At 56.4% G+C, this 14579-nt stretch overlaps 1 protein-coding gene and 1 non-coding gene across 26 annotated transcripts in view; both read right to left on the reverse strand.

Annotated features, from left to right (window-relative positions):
* CRTC1 (CREB regulated transcription coactivator 1) overlaps window positions 1-14579 on the reverse strand; it is an 86220-nt gene that overhangs the window by 23398 nt on the left and 48243 nt on the right. For 8 of the 25 annotated variants that reach the window (XM_081496248.1, XM_081496242.1, XM_081496226.1 and 5 more), the window contains exons 2-7: window positions 8940-9056; window positions 7735-7782; window positions 6073-6210; window positions 4934-4995; window positions 3014-3108; window positions 948-1033 (exon numbers count right to left, since the gene is read on the reverse strand). In XM_081496248.1, the coding sequence (XP_081352374.1) occupies window positions 948-1033; window positions 3014-3108; window positions 4934-4995; window positions 6073-6210; window positions 7735-7782; window positions 8940-9056 (546 nt within the window). The remainder of the gene's footprint in view (window positions 1-947; window positions 1034-3013; window positions 3109-4933; window positions 4996-6072; window positions 6211-7734; window positions 7783-8939; window positions 9057-14579) is intronic. The other 17 variants (XM_081496249.1, XM_081496251.1, XM_081496245.1 and 14 more) reach the window with 3 other exon arrangements.
* Window positions 489-591, reverse strand: LOC145511794 (U6 spliceosomal RNA). Its single transcript, XR_014058173.1, has one exon. It is a non-coding gene; the product is annotated as a U6 spliceosomal RNA (small nuclear RNA).

The following is a 14579-nucleotide window of genomic DNA, read 5'->3' on the forward strand; positions in this document are numbered from 1 at the left end:
TAAATGCATTTTTGTTCTATTCAAATTCTTTGAAATCTATTCATGGCACAAATTCTACCTTATCACTAGATCTTTTTGTAGGCTGAAACTGAGAAATTTGTTTCTGGACCTAGAAATAATACAGAAATCTCAATCCAACTAGGAATTCCAAGCAGACTCTGTACTGTAATAAAAGCTCCAATTACTGTGCAAATAAATGGAAGTTTATGTTTAAAGATGACGATAAATGATGATAATTATCCAATACTGTGGGTTAGCAGAATGACCACAGGCTAAGAATTAGGTAGTGTAGGTTCTAAACCCTAAGTATCTTCACAACCTTGGGCACATCACTTAACCTCCCTGGCTTCAATTTCTTTTTTATTTGAGATATAATTTGCATACAATATTTTATTAGTTTTAGGTGTACAATGTAATGATTCTATATTTGTATATACTGCAGTGATCACCATAAGTCTAGTTAATAGTTAACATTCATCAGTACATGTAAAAACATGGAATGCTTCATGATCTGCCAGTCATCCCTGCATAGGAGCCATGTTAATCTTCTCTGCATTGTTCCGATTTAACACATGCTGTCAAAGTGAACATGGATTTTAATCCTTTACACAGTTTTTCCCAGTGTTAACAGGCCTGCCGTTAGTATTCAAGGCTTAACTGGTTAAAGCTGAGGTTTGGGGAATTCCCTGGCAGTCCAGTGCTTAGGACTTTGCGCTCTCACTGCCAAGGGCCTGGGTTCAATCCTTGGTTGGGGAACTAAGATCCTGCATGCTGGGAAGCAAAAAACAAAACAAATTAAAAAAAAGAATGAGGTTCACGTTTCAGGAAATGAGATGTTCCCCCAACATGCTATTTCACCATCTTCACTTGGGTTGTGCTTCTAAAAAGAAATTTTTAAAAGATCAAGAAGGGAAACCACTTTCAAAAGCTCTTAGGCCCTTTCTTACCTTCTTGGTGTCCCATCCTTGCTTGGAAAGATTCTTGTCCGTCTCTGATGTGGTCTCCTCCATACCCGGGACTGTTAATAGTAAGACTGGGGTGGGGTGAGGTTGGAGGAGAAGCAGAAAAGGGATCTTTGCAGCCTTGCAGTGGTATCAAGAGGGCATGTCCCTGACATACAGAGCCACAACCGTGATATGAACGTAACTGCCCCAACAGTAACTTCTGGGGATTGTACTCAAGAACAAAAGAGTTTCATTTTTTAAAAGAAAAGTTAAAAAAAAAATCAGAGGACCTGTGATTTAAAAAGAAATGAAAATGAAAGCCCTGGAGCTCAGGGCCTGTGGGGCTGCTGCCTCTCACAGAGTCTACTCAGGCCTCAGAGGCCTTGAGCTGCAGAGGACCGCCAAGCATCTCTCCCATGAGTGGTTGTCTTGCCCCATGTGCCCCACCTGCAGCCCTGTGGACACCTGTCTCCTCGTCTGTGCTGTTAGCAGCCAGAGCCTGGGCCCCTCTTGGGGTCTTGACACCAAGCCACAGACCTCAACAGAGGCTAAGGTTCATCCACCCATGGCAGCTATGGCCCCATGAATGACCTCCAGTGCTAACCAGTCCCAGGGAGGAAAGGAGGGGAGAAAGGAACTAGATGGCATCACTCAAGGCCCTGGAACCAGCTGTACCTGAAGCCCCTTTCCTTAAACCTTTCAGGTAAGGTGAGAGTAAACACTTTATGAGATCCAATTTCTTTATGCCTGTTGAAGGCTGTTTTTCACCTGGAACAGCGAAATTAGGAACATAGCCAGATGGGTTAATTCCTCCTTCTCAAAAGCTAGATGAGGGGATGGGAGACCAACCAGGCTAATCCTAGACTTTGTTACTGCCTGGGCCCCTCCTAGAGGAACGGGAGAGGTGATGTTTCCCACCCCTGACCCCAAGGCCAACAGGACTCAGAGTTGCCAGGGGTCCCAAAGAGTCCCTGGGAGGGCAAAGTCCACTTGTCCATGCCAAAAGCCCAAGCTTCTGCGGGGGACCTCCCTCAGGGTAGACAGTGCTCTCCAAGCTCCCTCCAGCATCAGGAGCAGGAGGGAAGTGAAAGGTGCACTCTCATCCACCCAGGAGTTTGGAATCCTCCCTTTATTATGGAGACATTCCCTTCCGCAATCTCACTGCCAGAGCCCAGTGAGCTGGAAAGACCACATAAGGAGGGTGCCTGCCAGCCAAGGGGTGAAGTTCTGGTTGCCCATCCTCCTTCTATCAGCAAAATCTCCTGGTATGTTCACATACTTGCACAGTGAAATGCTACCAAAAAAGTGTGAAGCATCTGGACATCAGCGTACATGATTCATTCTCTGGTTTCAGGGTCCTGGAGCAGGTCAGGCCCACGTGGGTTTCGAGGGCTGGGCTCACAGCATCACACTGCCCTCTCTGGGTGTTGCTGCCCTAGTTTTTAAGATGCCGTGTACCTTCCTGGAAGGTCCCAAGGACACTGCCTCCACAACTGGCTCCAAGGAGGGACCGGGGCCTGCATACAGATCTGCCCCAGCTACAGAGGTGTGTGCATGATCCAGCTGTAAAGGGGGCTCTGGACAAGAGTTAGGGAACAACTGGCCTCTCTTCCACTCGCTGTTTCAGGATGGACCTTAGGGACCAAGTGGGTTCTGAGCATCAGAGCCAGGAAACGATTCAGTGTAAAGCTAGGGATTGAATGGTACCTGAAGATGAACATCTAGCCCCAACTGTCGGTCATGAGCTGATAAAAGCCCCTCTGCTTGGGCTTGCTGCTCCCAAAACTTGAAAGAATCTGCAAGGCCCCCTAGACTGTGAGGTCTTACCCTGAGTCCATCAACAGAAGCCAATGTGAGTTCACAGGGACTGTTTTCTCTGCCCAGAAAACCCCTACGCATCCCTCAAAATCCAATTCAAGCAGTGCCATCTCTGAAAGTTTCTCTGAACTCCTCATGTTATACAGCACTTGCTGAGTCTTCCTTCTCAGGTCTGTGGCCTCTGAGGGCACAGTGGCCACCTACTGGACTTGCCTGACCCTAGGAGAGATGCCCGTGGGCTCTGCCAATACCTCTTTTCTGGTGCGCATCCTGGGACCCACCCGTAAAGGGCTCTGGCTGGGTGGGCGTCATTGTGCTCTGGTGCAGGGCGGAGTCAGAATTGGTCCTGGGGAGAGGAGAGAAACAGTGAGCCTCAGCCCCAAAGGGGACAAAGGGATAATCTTGGCTCCACTCCATTTGGGACCCACACGACAGAAGAGGGTGACAGTTATGGGACATTTTTGTGAGCTGCGATCTGAGCAAAACCCTAAAGAACCACAACAGTGACCATGGTTTTCGCCTGCAAAGCCTCTGCCCATCCCTGCCCCTTGGATGGGAGTCTCAGCTTCAGGCAAAGGGTGGTGCTTTCCTGCTGAAACCCTGAAGAGAGGGGGCCTCCCAGTCCCACAGCGGCCATCACGGAGACCCCTACCAGTGACAAATAAGCCAAGGAAGGTCTTGCTCCAACCAACCCAATGCTGCCCAGCACCCAGGAGAGGCTCCAGTCTCTGCCCCAATGACACAATATGCCCTGGGCTGCAGACGCCTGGAGGGAGGCTGCCTAAGAAACCAGAGGCAGCCTTGGGAAGCTGGGCAGACACACAAAGGGCAGGACCAGCTGCACAGCCAATGTGGGGATGAGAGTAAGAGCCATGTGCGTCCAGACAGGAATGTCCCAGACGCTGAGAGTGACGTGGAGGAAACCTGGTTCAGGGACAAGAGCAGATGACAAAAGGCGAGGCTGTCTCTGACCCTGGGGCTGGATGAGCAATGAGAAGCTGGGGGATCCTGGCCCTCCTCCACCAGCTGTGTGTCCCCGAGCAAGTGTTCTGACCTCTCTGTGCTCTTATGCCTAAAAATGGGGAGAATAACAGCTCCAACTCTATAGAGCTCCGTGTGTCTTACATCAGTTGACACGTTACTGACTGGAGACATTATCAACGCCCCAGGCATTTGTTTCTGCAAAAATCTCCTCGTCAATAATGTGTTAATGTATGTGATGGTTGAAAAAGGACCTGGGCTATGAATACATGCTTGGTGGGCACTTAACTGTGTTACCAATTATATATATTTTGTGGGTTTTAACAGCTTGCTTACTTTTGATCTTTGTTTACTAAAATCACCTACGTATATTTTTCTGTGTATGTGTACTAAAATAAAGTTTGCCTTTTAGCCATTTTTAAGTGTATACTTAAAGTATAATGTGTGCGCACATGCGTATGTGCTAAGTAGCTTCAGTCCTGTCTGACTCTTTGCGACCCCATGGACTGTATCCCGCCAGGCTCCCCTGTCCGTGGGGATTCTCCAAGCAAGAACAGTGGAGTGGGTTGCCATGCCCTCCTCTGGGGGATCTTCCTGACCCAGGGATCAAACCTGCGTCTCTTACGTCCCCTGCACTGGCAGGCAGGTTATCACTAGCGCCACCTGGGAAGCACCAAGTACATTAACACTGGTGTGCAACTATCAGCTGTGTTATTGCAGGTATTTATATTAGCTATATTGTCGTTGCTATATCTTCCTAGATGATGACATTATGGGTTTTTTTTTTAATCTTCTACATGTATTTATATATTTCCCTAATCTTCTAGTAATATACAATACTTTTCCAATCACATTTTCTATGGCTTTTTGGGAACGTGGGAAACAATCATAATAGCACATTAAATGAAATAAAGCAATGATGACACTGAATATTCCATACAACCCCAACTTTGGTTAAAAAGAAAAGAAAAAAAAAGTCATAAATCAGAGAAAGGAAAAAAAAATCCCTGGAAGACCCCAAAACTGTGACCTCATTGTTACAGGGATAGAGTTGATTTCTAGAAACTTCTGGATGCTCCTAAGTTTTGCCATTTTTAAAGGACTACATCTTGGTTTCCCAAGCACGACCATGATGGAAGTATGGCTTTGTTTCCAACAAGAGGGCTGGGGGTTGGTTCTGGGTCACTGACCTTCTCCAGCTGGTGTCCGCAGGTGGCGAGAGGTACACGGTGCCATATGGGCAGCTGTCCACGTGCGTGTGAGTTAAGGGGATGGTGCTGCTGACTCAAGCCCTCCCTGAGCCCCAGAAACCCTGCATGGGCCAGCCCGAGGAGCCAGGCTGCTGGGAGGCTGCGAACAGCTGGGGCCTCGGGGCGGGGGGCCTTTCCTGCCTGGCTGCGAGCAGCCCCCAGGGTCCAGCCCCGTCCACCTAGCACTCAGCACTCACCCCCTGCAAGCGCACGTGCGGGCTGCGCCCCTTCCAAGAGAGGCCTCAGCCGTGAAACAGGGGCCCGTGGGGGCGGGGGGGCTGCAGGGAGTCTAGTTCAGCTGACCCCGGCCTTGACTCTTAATTCTGGGCTGACGGGGTGGCTCCCGGGGCCCCGAGAGCTCGGTCTGGGGCCCAGCTGCTCAGGCTCCCCCAGCCCATGGAAACAAGAAGCAGGAAAGAACAGTCTTCTCTGTGCTCAAGAGCTGGGGTTCCCAGGAGCAGCCACTCAGACGCTGGGGGTGGGGGAGGCTGGCTGGCTAAGCACCAACGGGCAGCCAAGTCGGTGGGGGGGTTGGATGGGGGGATTCTTGACAGTCTTCTCTGCTTGGCCAAGGTGCAAAGGCAAATTTTGTGTCTTCCGGTAGCCTCCCTCTGATCTGTCTGGGTCTGGCTCAGGCTCAGATCCCGTAGACCCCCCTGCCTCGGCTGGGCTGCCCTCCGTGTGGCCCCTGGAGGGTTCACCACCATGGCCCTGATGTGTGGATGCCCGGCCCACAGCTTTCCTGGGCCCCCCTGCCCAGGCAGGCGTCTGAGTGCACTCTCCCAACTCATCTCAGGCTGTGTGCTCCAGGGGTCTCTTCTGTATCACTGTTTCCTGGGCTCTCCTAACCCCCCACCTGGCTAAAGGCTCCTCAGCTTGCACTGCCTCCTCCAGGAAGTCTTCTGGGGTTGCCATGTGATTGCACCCACTCCTGGTGCTGCCCAGTAGCCCTGGAAGACTGGAGCAGCCCTGATTCTATCACGGTGTGGGTAACAGGCTGCTCTGTCAGCCGGATGAAGCGGTCCCCGCCCCAACCCCCAGCCCCACACCCCTGCCCACATCCTCTGGGAAAAGGATATCTGCCTTCCGTGTTTGTCCACCGACAGGGGCCGGCGGTGCGGGGAGCCAAGCCGGCCTCGCTCCCGGTACACTCTATCCACCAGCCCATGGTGCCGCGTAGTTCGGCTGGTGTCCAGGCCCGAGGACGGGAAGGGTGTCTGGGGGTAGGGAGGGGACCAATGTGGGGAGGGAGGAGAGGAAGAGATGGAACAAGAAAAGAGAGGAACCCAAACCACGGTTATCCGCTGTGATCTGAGATTTGACCCCCAGAATCTGACCTCAAGTTCCCCCCAACAACCCCCTCTTGCCCGGCTCTGGAGACACCCTTGGCTATTCCAGATGGGCCTCCTTTCCTCTGGGGCCCCTGCCCCCAGCCTCCGAGCACTGTGGGGGTGGCGGCGAGCCAGGGGTCCCAGGCACCAGGGCGGCAGGCGTGCAGTGCAGCCGGCATGCACGGGCCAGGCAGAGCGGCGCAAGCTCGGGGCCCGGTGCTGGCAGGGGTGCCAGGGTGCAGCGGGCCCGAGCACCCCCCTCCAGCCTCGCCAGGTGCAGACGGGCCTCCGCCCTCTCTCTCCGGGCCTGGCCGACCTCCTCTCCCCACCTACGTCATCCCTGGAGGGGCCTGCCAAGAGACAGCCCCAGGGCTTCCAGCCCAGGACGTCAGGGGCCCACCTGGCCTAGTACTGGCTCCCCGGAGGCTCCTCGGCAAGCCTGGGGCTGGTCTTGATTGAGACTCGACCCCCGCGCACCCTCCCCCACGGCCTTGTCCCAGCACCACTGGGAGCCAAGTGCAGGCGCGCTTTCCGGAGCCCTGGCCCACAGCTTGGCTGGACGGGGCTCCCTTCCAGAACCTGGGGCTGGCATGAGGCCCCCAGTCAGGCCCTGCTCCCGCTTCAGAGGTCCCCAAGAGCCTGCTCTCCGCCTGCCTTGGCGCCACGGGGCCCCCACACCATCTGACGGAGGCAAGACTGGCAGCCTTAGCCTAGCTCTGGATGCAGCTACCGGCCCCCTACCCAGCCATCTGGCCTTTGGGCCCTTCTCTCTTCTCTGCACAGCCAGGCAAAAAGCAATTTCCTCGGGAAGCCTGCCCCTGGCTGCCTCATCACTCTGCCCCACCTGTCCGAACACCTCAGCTAGCACTCGGGGCTGACTGCTCTCCCTGGCGCCTGGGGACCTGTCTTTCTTGGACCCAGCGAGGAAGCAAGGACCCTGCCAGCTTGGGTCTTTATGTGTTTCTGCCTCCAAAAGGCTGCAGGCCCGGGAGACGGCAGCGACCTCACCATCCAGGCATGGGTACCAGAGGGCACAGGCCGTTCATCTCCTCCCAGAGATGCCTGGAAGCCCAGAGGGGAAACTGAGGCAGCTGAAGCAGAGCCAGAGGCAGAGAGCAGCTCAGACCAGCCACAGCCCCGCTCGCCAGGCCAAGTCTAGGACCTGTGCACACGTGTGTGCGTGTCACAGGAATGAACCCATGCAGCGTCGGCGCGCATGCTCGGATCCCCAGGGCAGGGGTCTCTGGATGCGCCCACACGCACTTCCCCAGACCAGGGGGTGCAGGGCGGATCTGCTTCCACTGGCAGAGGGGACACCTCCCACGGGGCCACAAGGGCGGCCGCACAGGAGTACCTAGCGCCCACGCGCGTGCCGGGGATGCCGAGACCTCAGCCCAGGGGCTCATTTACCAGAGAGACAGGAGCCGCTGCCAGAGCCTCCCCCAGAAATCCGCTGGGCTGAAAATGCAAAGAACCGAGACTTTGAGACACTCCTGCCTCACCTGGTCCCCCAGTGGGAAACCCAAGAGGCCCCTCTTGGCCCTTGGGGGCCCTACAGTAGCCCCAGACAGGGCAAGCTTGGGGGTGCCCAGAGAGACACACTCCTTGAAGAAGGAAGGGATGGGGAAAACAGAGGAAGGGGCGAGCAGGGAGGAGGGGAGGAAAGCCAACTAGGAAGGGCCCTGACCAAGATGAGCAAGACGGCCTGGTGCATGTGCTCTGACGTGGAGGCCATTGGAGGAGGCCCTGGGGACTCAGAGCTGAGCCAGCCGGACCCCAAGCCAGCCCGTGGGATCCGGGGCCCCGGCACATCCCCGCGGCGGTGTGGGAGGAGCACAGCTGGGGAATGAATAGGACTGAGCTCCCTGCGGGGCCGACCCAGCTCCACCTGGCCTGTCAACACGCACACGGACGTGGCTGTTTCTGGGGCTCTGTCCCAGCCATTGGGACAGGTGTGTGGCTGCTCAGTGGACCTGTCGCTGCAAAGCCCAGACATCATGCTGGGGGGTGGGGGGCAGGCAGCTTTCGGCCCGGCTCCTGGGCCCACCATGCCCCCACTTCCACTGCAGATCAGGGTCGAGGGACAGGGCCCGGGGGAAGAGGCGGACAGTGGGCCTTATCTCTTATTTGTGATAAGGATGTGCGCGGCAGCTACACGGCCTGCGGGAGCTGCGCTGTGTGCGTCTCTGCCAAGAAACGTTTGCAGACAAGTGGGGTCAGGCCGCGGGGCCTCCTTCTGAGAATTGCTGGGCGTGCAGATTAGTGAAGCGGGACGGAGCCAAGCCCCAGAGGCCCTGAGCGGTTCCCGCTGCCGCACAGCCGGCCAACAGGTGTAGCGGCTGCCGAAATGCTCATCGCCAGACCTTGGCCTTGCTGCGGGATCTGCTGACAGGGGATGGGCCAGAGGGAGCCGGGCGAGGCCTGGCCAGGCCATCCCAGAGGAAGGAGTGGGCGGGGGGGGCGGTGTGTGGCAGGGGGACGGGTGGCAGCAATTGCCTGTGATCTCCGACGTTCACAGGCTGTCATACAGGCACTCTTGCTCGGTGGACAGTGTGGGGCCTGGCCTGTAACACACTCCAGGTGGGAGGTGGCGTGGGGGAGGGATGGGGCCTCACCTGGAAGGGCAGATCCACAGTGCCGCTCCCAATCTGGTTCACGTTGGGCAGGGACCCACCGTAGTACTGGCCACGGCTCGGGCCCAGCTGCAGGTACTGGGACTTCTGGAGCTGGAGCTGCAACAGAGAAGCTGACAGCTATAGTGGGGGGAAGGGGAAGACACCTCTTGAGCACACCCTGTGGAGCGCCATTCCCAAGGGCCCTACGCGTGACACCAGGCACAGAGGATGTGGGACTCCCGTGACTCAGATTCTCAAAGGAGCCATGAACCAGAAGAATCAGAGACCCAAGATGCCCCAGGTGGCCCACTCCAGGCAGGGAAACTCGCCTCCCCATCCGGAAGGGTGCTGCCTCCGTGAACTTGAGGGAGCCTCACTGGCTGCTTCAAACAACTGGTGAATAAGCAAGAGTATCAAGTGGACCTGGAGCCTGGAAGCCTGAGCAGGAGGCCCCTCACCCACCCGGGGGAGCCATTTCTTATCACGCCAAAGGCTATGTTCCTGGGGCGCAGGCCAGAGGCTGCGAATTTACGCCCGGACACGGGAGAAATTGTCTTTTCACTGGTCTGAATCAGAGGGGCCGGCTCTGAAGTGCAGCGCTGGCTTTTCAAAGCACAGCATGAGCCGGTCTGCCAGATCCTGCCTGAGTTCTAAGGAGTCCAGCCCAAGCCCCCAGGCCCCCTCTGCCTGTCCCGCCAGTCTCACCCACTGCAGAGCCTTCATCCGGGCTGGCCACATTCCTGTGTGGTCCTCCGCCATTCACTCACACGTGGATTTGTCCCCCTGGGCCAGGACTCAGAATCAAGAGCCCGGGGCTCCCTGACCAGTCACAGCTGCCTCCGAGCAGGGCTGGGACCTGGCCTTCCCTCGCCAGAGCATCGATTCCACTTCGCCAGGAATAGCAGATGCTCCTGACCCGGTTGACACCACCAATGGCCTTCGGGCAGGTCCCCGAGGCCCATCAATCTGCCCTGGGATGCAGTACCGTGACAGAGGGGCGGCCGCTGGGCACCAGGGGAGGGGTGGGCGTCTGCCGCGGCCGGTTGGGATGGTTGCTAGGGTCAACACTGTGTACACAACAAGAACGGCTCACGTTCCCTCACAAACAGCTCCTGGCAGCGCGCCGCTCACTGGCCGCCCACACCGCCCCACTCTCCCACGCCAGCCCCGGCTTCCTGGGGGGCCTTGGACACCAGAGGGGGAAGTGAAGCTCAGGAACTGGCTGCTGGCCCGGCCGAGCACCTCACCCAGGTAAACAGCTGTTTCCTGTGAAGGGCGGCGGAGCCAGGAGGGAGCCTGACCCAGCTCCATTCCTCCACGGGTGGCTCTCAGGCATCTGCTGGACCAGACTCTGACTCCAAAAGCTGGAGATGTTCGCCATGAACACCCTGTGGCCCTCCTCCCCAGGTCCCCGGGTCACGCGGGATGAAACAGGCCAGCCCCCGGTCAGGAGAGGTCAGGCGAGGCCAAGCAGGGTGGGCTCAGGTGTCCTTGGACCTGAGACCCGCCCCCCCAGGACCTTCTTGTGTCTGAGCCACAGGGCACGAACCTACATTACACCCACCTCTCAAGTACCACCTGGCCCTGGAGGCTACAGCCCCCTCCTGCACCTCAGTTTCCCCTCCCATAGAGTGGGTTGTCCAGACTGTGTGTGTGTCCACGTGAACACCAGACGTGTGACACAGGAAGTGCTCCCATTACACCTTCCGGGCCGAGGGAGCCCAGAAGGGGACCTGCTGCTCATGGCTGTGTGTCTGCTCTAACGCTGGCCCTCCTAGCCATCTCAGCCGGAGCCTCTCCTTCCCGCAGGGGCCCCCAAACCCCATCCACTTTGTCACGGGAATGTCAGGCTGTGTGGTACGGCCTCTGGAGTGGACCCAGTGTGGGGCCCCCCTCTTCCTCTGGGGGACCCCCATACTCATCCTTGCTTGTACATGGAGCGCCACAAGCAGGGCTTCCCAGGTGGCTCAGTTGGTAAAGAATCTGCCTGCAGTGCAGGAGACCTGGATTTGATCCCTGGGTTGGACCTGAGTTGGGAACAGCCCTTGGAGAAGGAAATGGCAACCCACTCCAGTATTCTTGCTCAGAAAATCCTATCGACAGAGGAGCCTGGTGGGCTACAGTCCACGGGGTCACAAAGAGTTGGACAAGACTGAGCGACTATCACTTTCACTTTAAAGGGTGAACCTGGCTCAGGGCTGTTTGATCTTTGCTCCCAGCTCCTGGGAAGTGAAAGTCCTGCCACATCAAAGTGTATTTGTTCGCCTGGAACCCTGGGCCACACTGGGTATCTCTGCTAATAGGGTGGGCGAGGGTGGGGGGCTCAGGTGACTGAGGTTCTCAGCTCCTCCTCTGCTGGGGCTGCGTCTGTATGGTGGACCCTGGTAAAATCCCTGGACGCCAAGGCTCGGGGGGACCCACAGCTTCCAGCCCCCACGCATTGTCAGCACACACTGGAGCTGGGAGCAGCAAGCACTGTCCACGCAACTACACGGGGACGGGAGTCTCCAGCTCTGTTTGGAAGTCTCCTGGCCACCGCCCCCTTCCAACTGTGACCTGTGTCCTTTCACTGTAACAGACCATGGCCGAGGGCGTCTCTGATGGCCCCGCAGTTCAAGCATCCAGCTGCCAATGCAGAGGACGCGGGTTGGATCCCTAGTCAGGGAAGATCCCACATGGCACGGGGCAACTAAGCCCGGGCGCTGTGCTCCAGAGCTCAGGATCTGCGATAAGAGAAGCCACCCAGCAGAAAGCCCAGGCACCGCAACTAGAAGGTGGGCCCTGCTTGCCGCAACTAGAGAAAGCCCGCGCACAGCAACACAGACCCAGCGCAGCCGTAAATAAAAACAAATGAATAGACAGAACTTTTAAGAAATAGACCATGACCGTGAGTATGAAGGTCTTCAGTGACTTCTGAGTCCTTCCAGTGAACCGTTGAGCTGAGTGTAGCTTTTTTTTTTTTTCAGTCGCTCAGTCATGTCTGACTCTGTGACTCCATGGACTGCAACCCACCAGACTCTTCCATCTATGGAATTCTCCAGGCAAGAATACTGGACTGGGTTGCCACTTCCTCCTCCAGGAGATCTTCCTGACCCAGGGATGGAACCCAGGTCTCCCAAATTGCAGGCAGGTTCTTTACCATCTGAGCCACCAGGGAAGTCCTAGTACAGTATTGGGAACCCTCAATTTCTGCAGCTGGTGTCAGACATGAAGGTGGTCTTCAGGGCCCCTTAACTTTTGCAGGGGCTGACTGCTGTCCCATGCCCGGCCAGAAAACCCCAGGAATAAGCAGACCCTGGGGTGAGGAGGTGTCAGCCTGGGCTCCACCCATGGACTGGATGCCTCCAAGGCTACACAAGGAGGACCAAAGAGTGATGCCACCAGGCAGGGTTTGACAAACTGCTGGACGCCAGACCTCAGACCTCTTCCCCTGTCAAACCACAGTCCCTCCTGCATCCCTCTGCCCAGAGGTTCCTGAAGGCACTTTCTACCCTACCCCCAACCTCAGCATAAACCCAGCATCCAAGCCAGGGTCTAACACTCGGCAGCAGTGCTGGTGGAACAAAGGCGCACACGAACTCACGAGTGAGTAACCAAATGAATGAAGGAACGGACACCGCGGTTCCCATGCACCAGGTGACAGCTCCATCTGGAGGCCATACAGGAACCTTTCAGGATGCTGACACAACCCCTGGTGCCCTAAGGTGGCTTGAGCCTGCCCTTCCCCTTGCCCCATTCTCGTGGGTTTTGGCGGAAGGCAGTATGGGCAGGGTGGTGACGCCTGGACAAGACCTGCTGGTATGGAGGAGCTGCGCCTCGCAGGTGCCCCTTGGCTTCTGGCCTGAGGGTCAGACAGCCTGGGGTCCAAGACCAGGCTCCCACATTGTGAGAGCAGACCCCATTCCAGATGCGGAGGATAGGAAGGTGCCCTATCACTCACACTTTCACAGGGGCCTCCCTGCTCTCTGCTCTCCCCACTCCCTCCAGAAATCTGATCCCAAAGCACCCCGAGTTTGTGCTCCCCCTACCCCAGGGAGCTGCCTGTGACAGCTCCCCCTCCACATCCATCTTGGAGGGGCCTCCCTGACACCCCCTCAAGGAGAAGGCCCCCCGTCACCTTCATATTGGCCTCTGGCCTTGTTGTTATTGCTGTTGTTACAAGGCATGTGGGATCTTAGTTCCCCAAGGAGGGCTTGCCTCTCTAACCCCTGCATTCGAAGCCGAGTTCTAACCACTGGACTGCCAGGGAATTCTCCCTGTTGTTGCTCTTAACCTCCGTTTTTATTATGAAAGTTTTAGGTTCACAGAAAAACTGCGAAGATGGTAGAGGGAGTTCCTGAATTGCCCACCCAGCTTCCTCTAAAGCTACCCTCTTCCTCTACGGAGTTAAAGGAAGACAATCACAACAGTAAGAGCACCACTGACCCAGACTCTTCCCACCTGCCTCTTGGTGTGTCTAACCACATCTGCGCAATCCAAAGTGCCTGGCCCTCGACTTCCCTACCGCTGCAGTGGCTGAGACTCTTTGCACCCAAGGCAAGAGGCTGGGTGCGATCCCTGATCAGGGAACTAGATCCCACATGCCACAACTAAAGATCCCCTGTGGGCTTCCCTGGTGTCCAGTGCATAAGAACCCGCCTGCCAGTGCAGGGGACAAGGGTTCAATCCCCTGTCCAGGAAGATCCCACCTGTTGTGGAGCAACTAAGCCCATGCACCACAACTACTGAAGCTGTGTGCCGCAGCTAGTGAAGCTGCAGCAATGAGGAGCTTGTGCGCCGCAATGATGAGCAGCCCCCACTCACTACAAGCAGAGAAAGGCTGCGCACAGCAGCGAAGACCCAGTGGAACCAAGAATAAATAAATAATGACAATGAAAGATCTTGTGTGCCGCCACTAAGACCCAGCGCAGCCAAATAAATAAATCAAATATTAAAACAAAACAAATGCCTGGCCTGAGACCCTGACTACTGTCCCCATGCTGCCCCCACCAGGAGGTGGGCACCTGAGATTCACGGTCTGCCAGTCACAATGTGTCTGCTGCTGACCCTGCATGTGGCCACACCAGGGCTCCAGGCAGTGCTATCATATATCTGGCCTTGCCTCCCACCAGCATTCTGCAGCTCCAGATCTTTCCAGAACAGTCCAGTTCATGCCTCTCAAACCTTCCTGCTCTCAGGTGTGAACCAACCAACCAACCCCGTGGGGCCACACCCTGGGGTCAGAGATGGGGCCAATGGGGCCACAACAGACAACCAGAAGCACCGCACTGACCTTAGCCACCCTCTGCTCAGCGTCTCCCCACCCCACGTGCTGCAGACGGCACCCCGGAGCCCCCTCCCCCCCACCATGGGGCACAGAGCCCTTCTCTGTATCAGCACACTTAAGCATCACAAATGCCCTGTCTTAAGTATCCTGGGCTGACCGTAACAAATTACCATAAAGTGGGTGGCTTAAAACAACAGGAATTCACTCCCTCACAAACCCAGAGGTGAAGTCGAAAATCAAGGTGTGAGCAGAGCTGATTCCTTCCAGAGCTGCAGACGGAGGACGCAGCCCAGCCTCTCTCGGCTTGAGGGGGCTCCGGTCATCCTTGGCTCATGGCTCCGATCTCTGCCTCCATCTCCACACAGCCTTCCCCT

This window comes from Giraffa tippelskirchi, chromosome 6, assembly GCF_054371585.1.
Source record: "Giraffa tippelskirchi isolate mGirTip1 chromosome 6, T2T-mGirTip1v1.2.pri, whole genome shotgun sequence".
Lineage (NCBI taxonomy): Eukaryota > Metazoa > Chordata > Mammalia > Artiodactyla > Giraffidae > Giraffa > Giraffa tippelskirchi.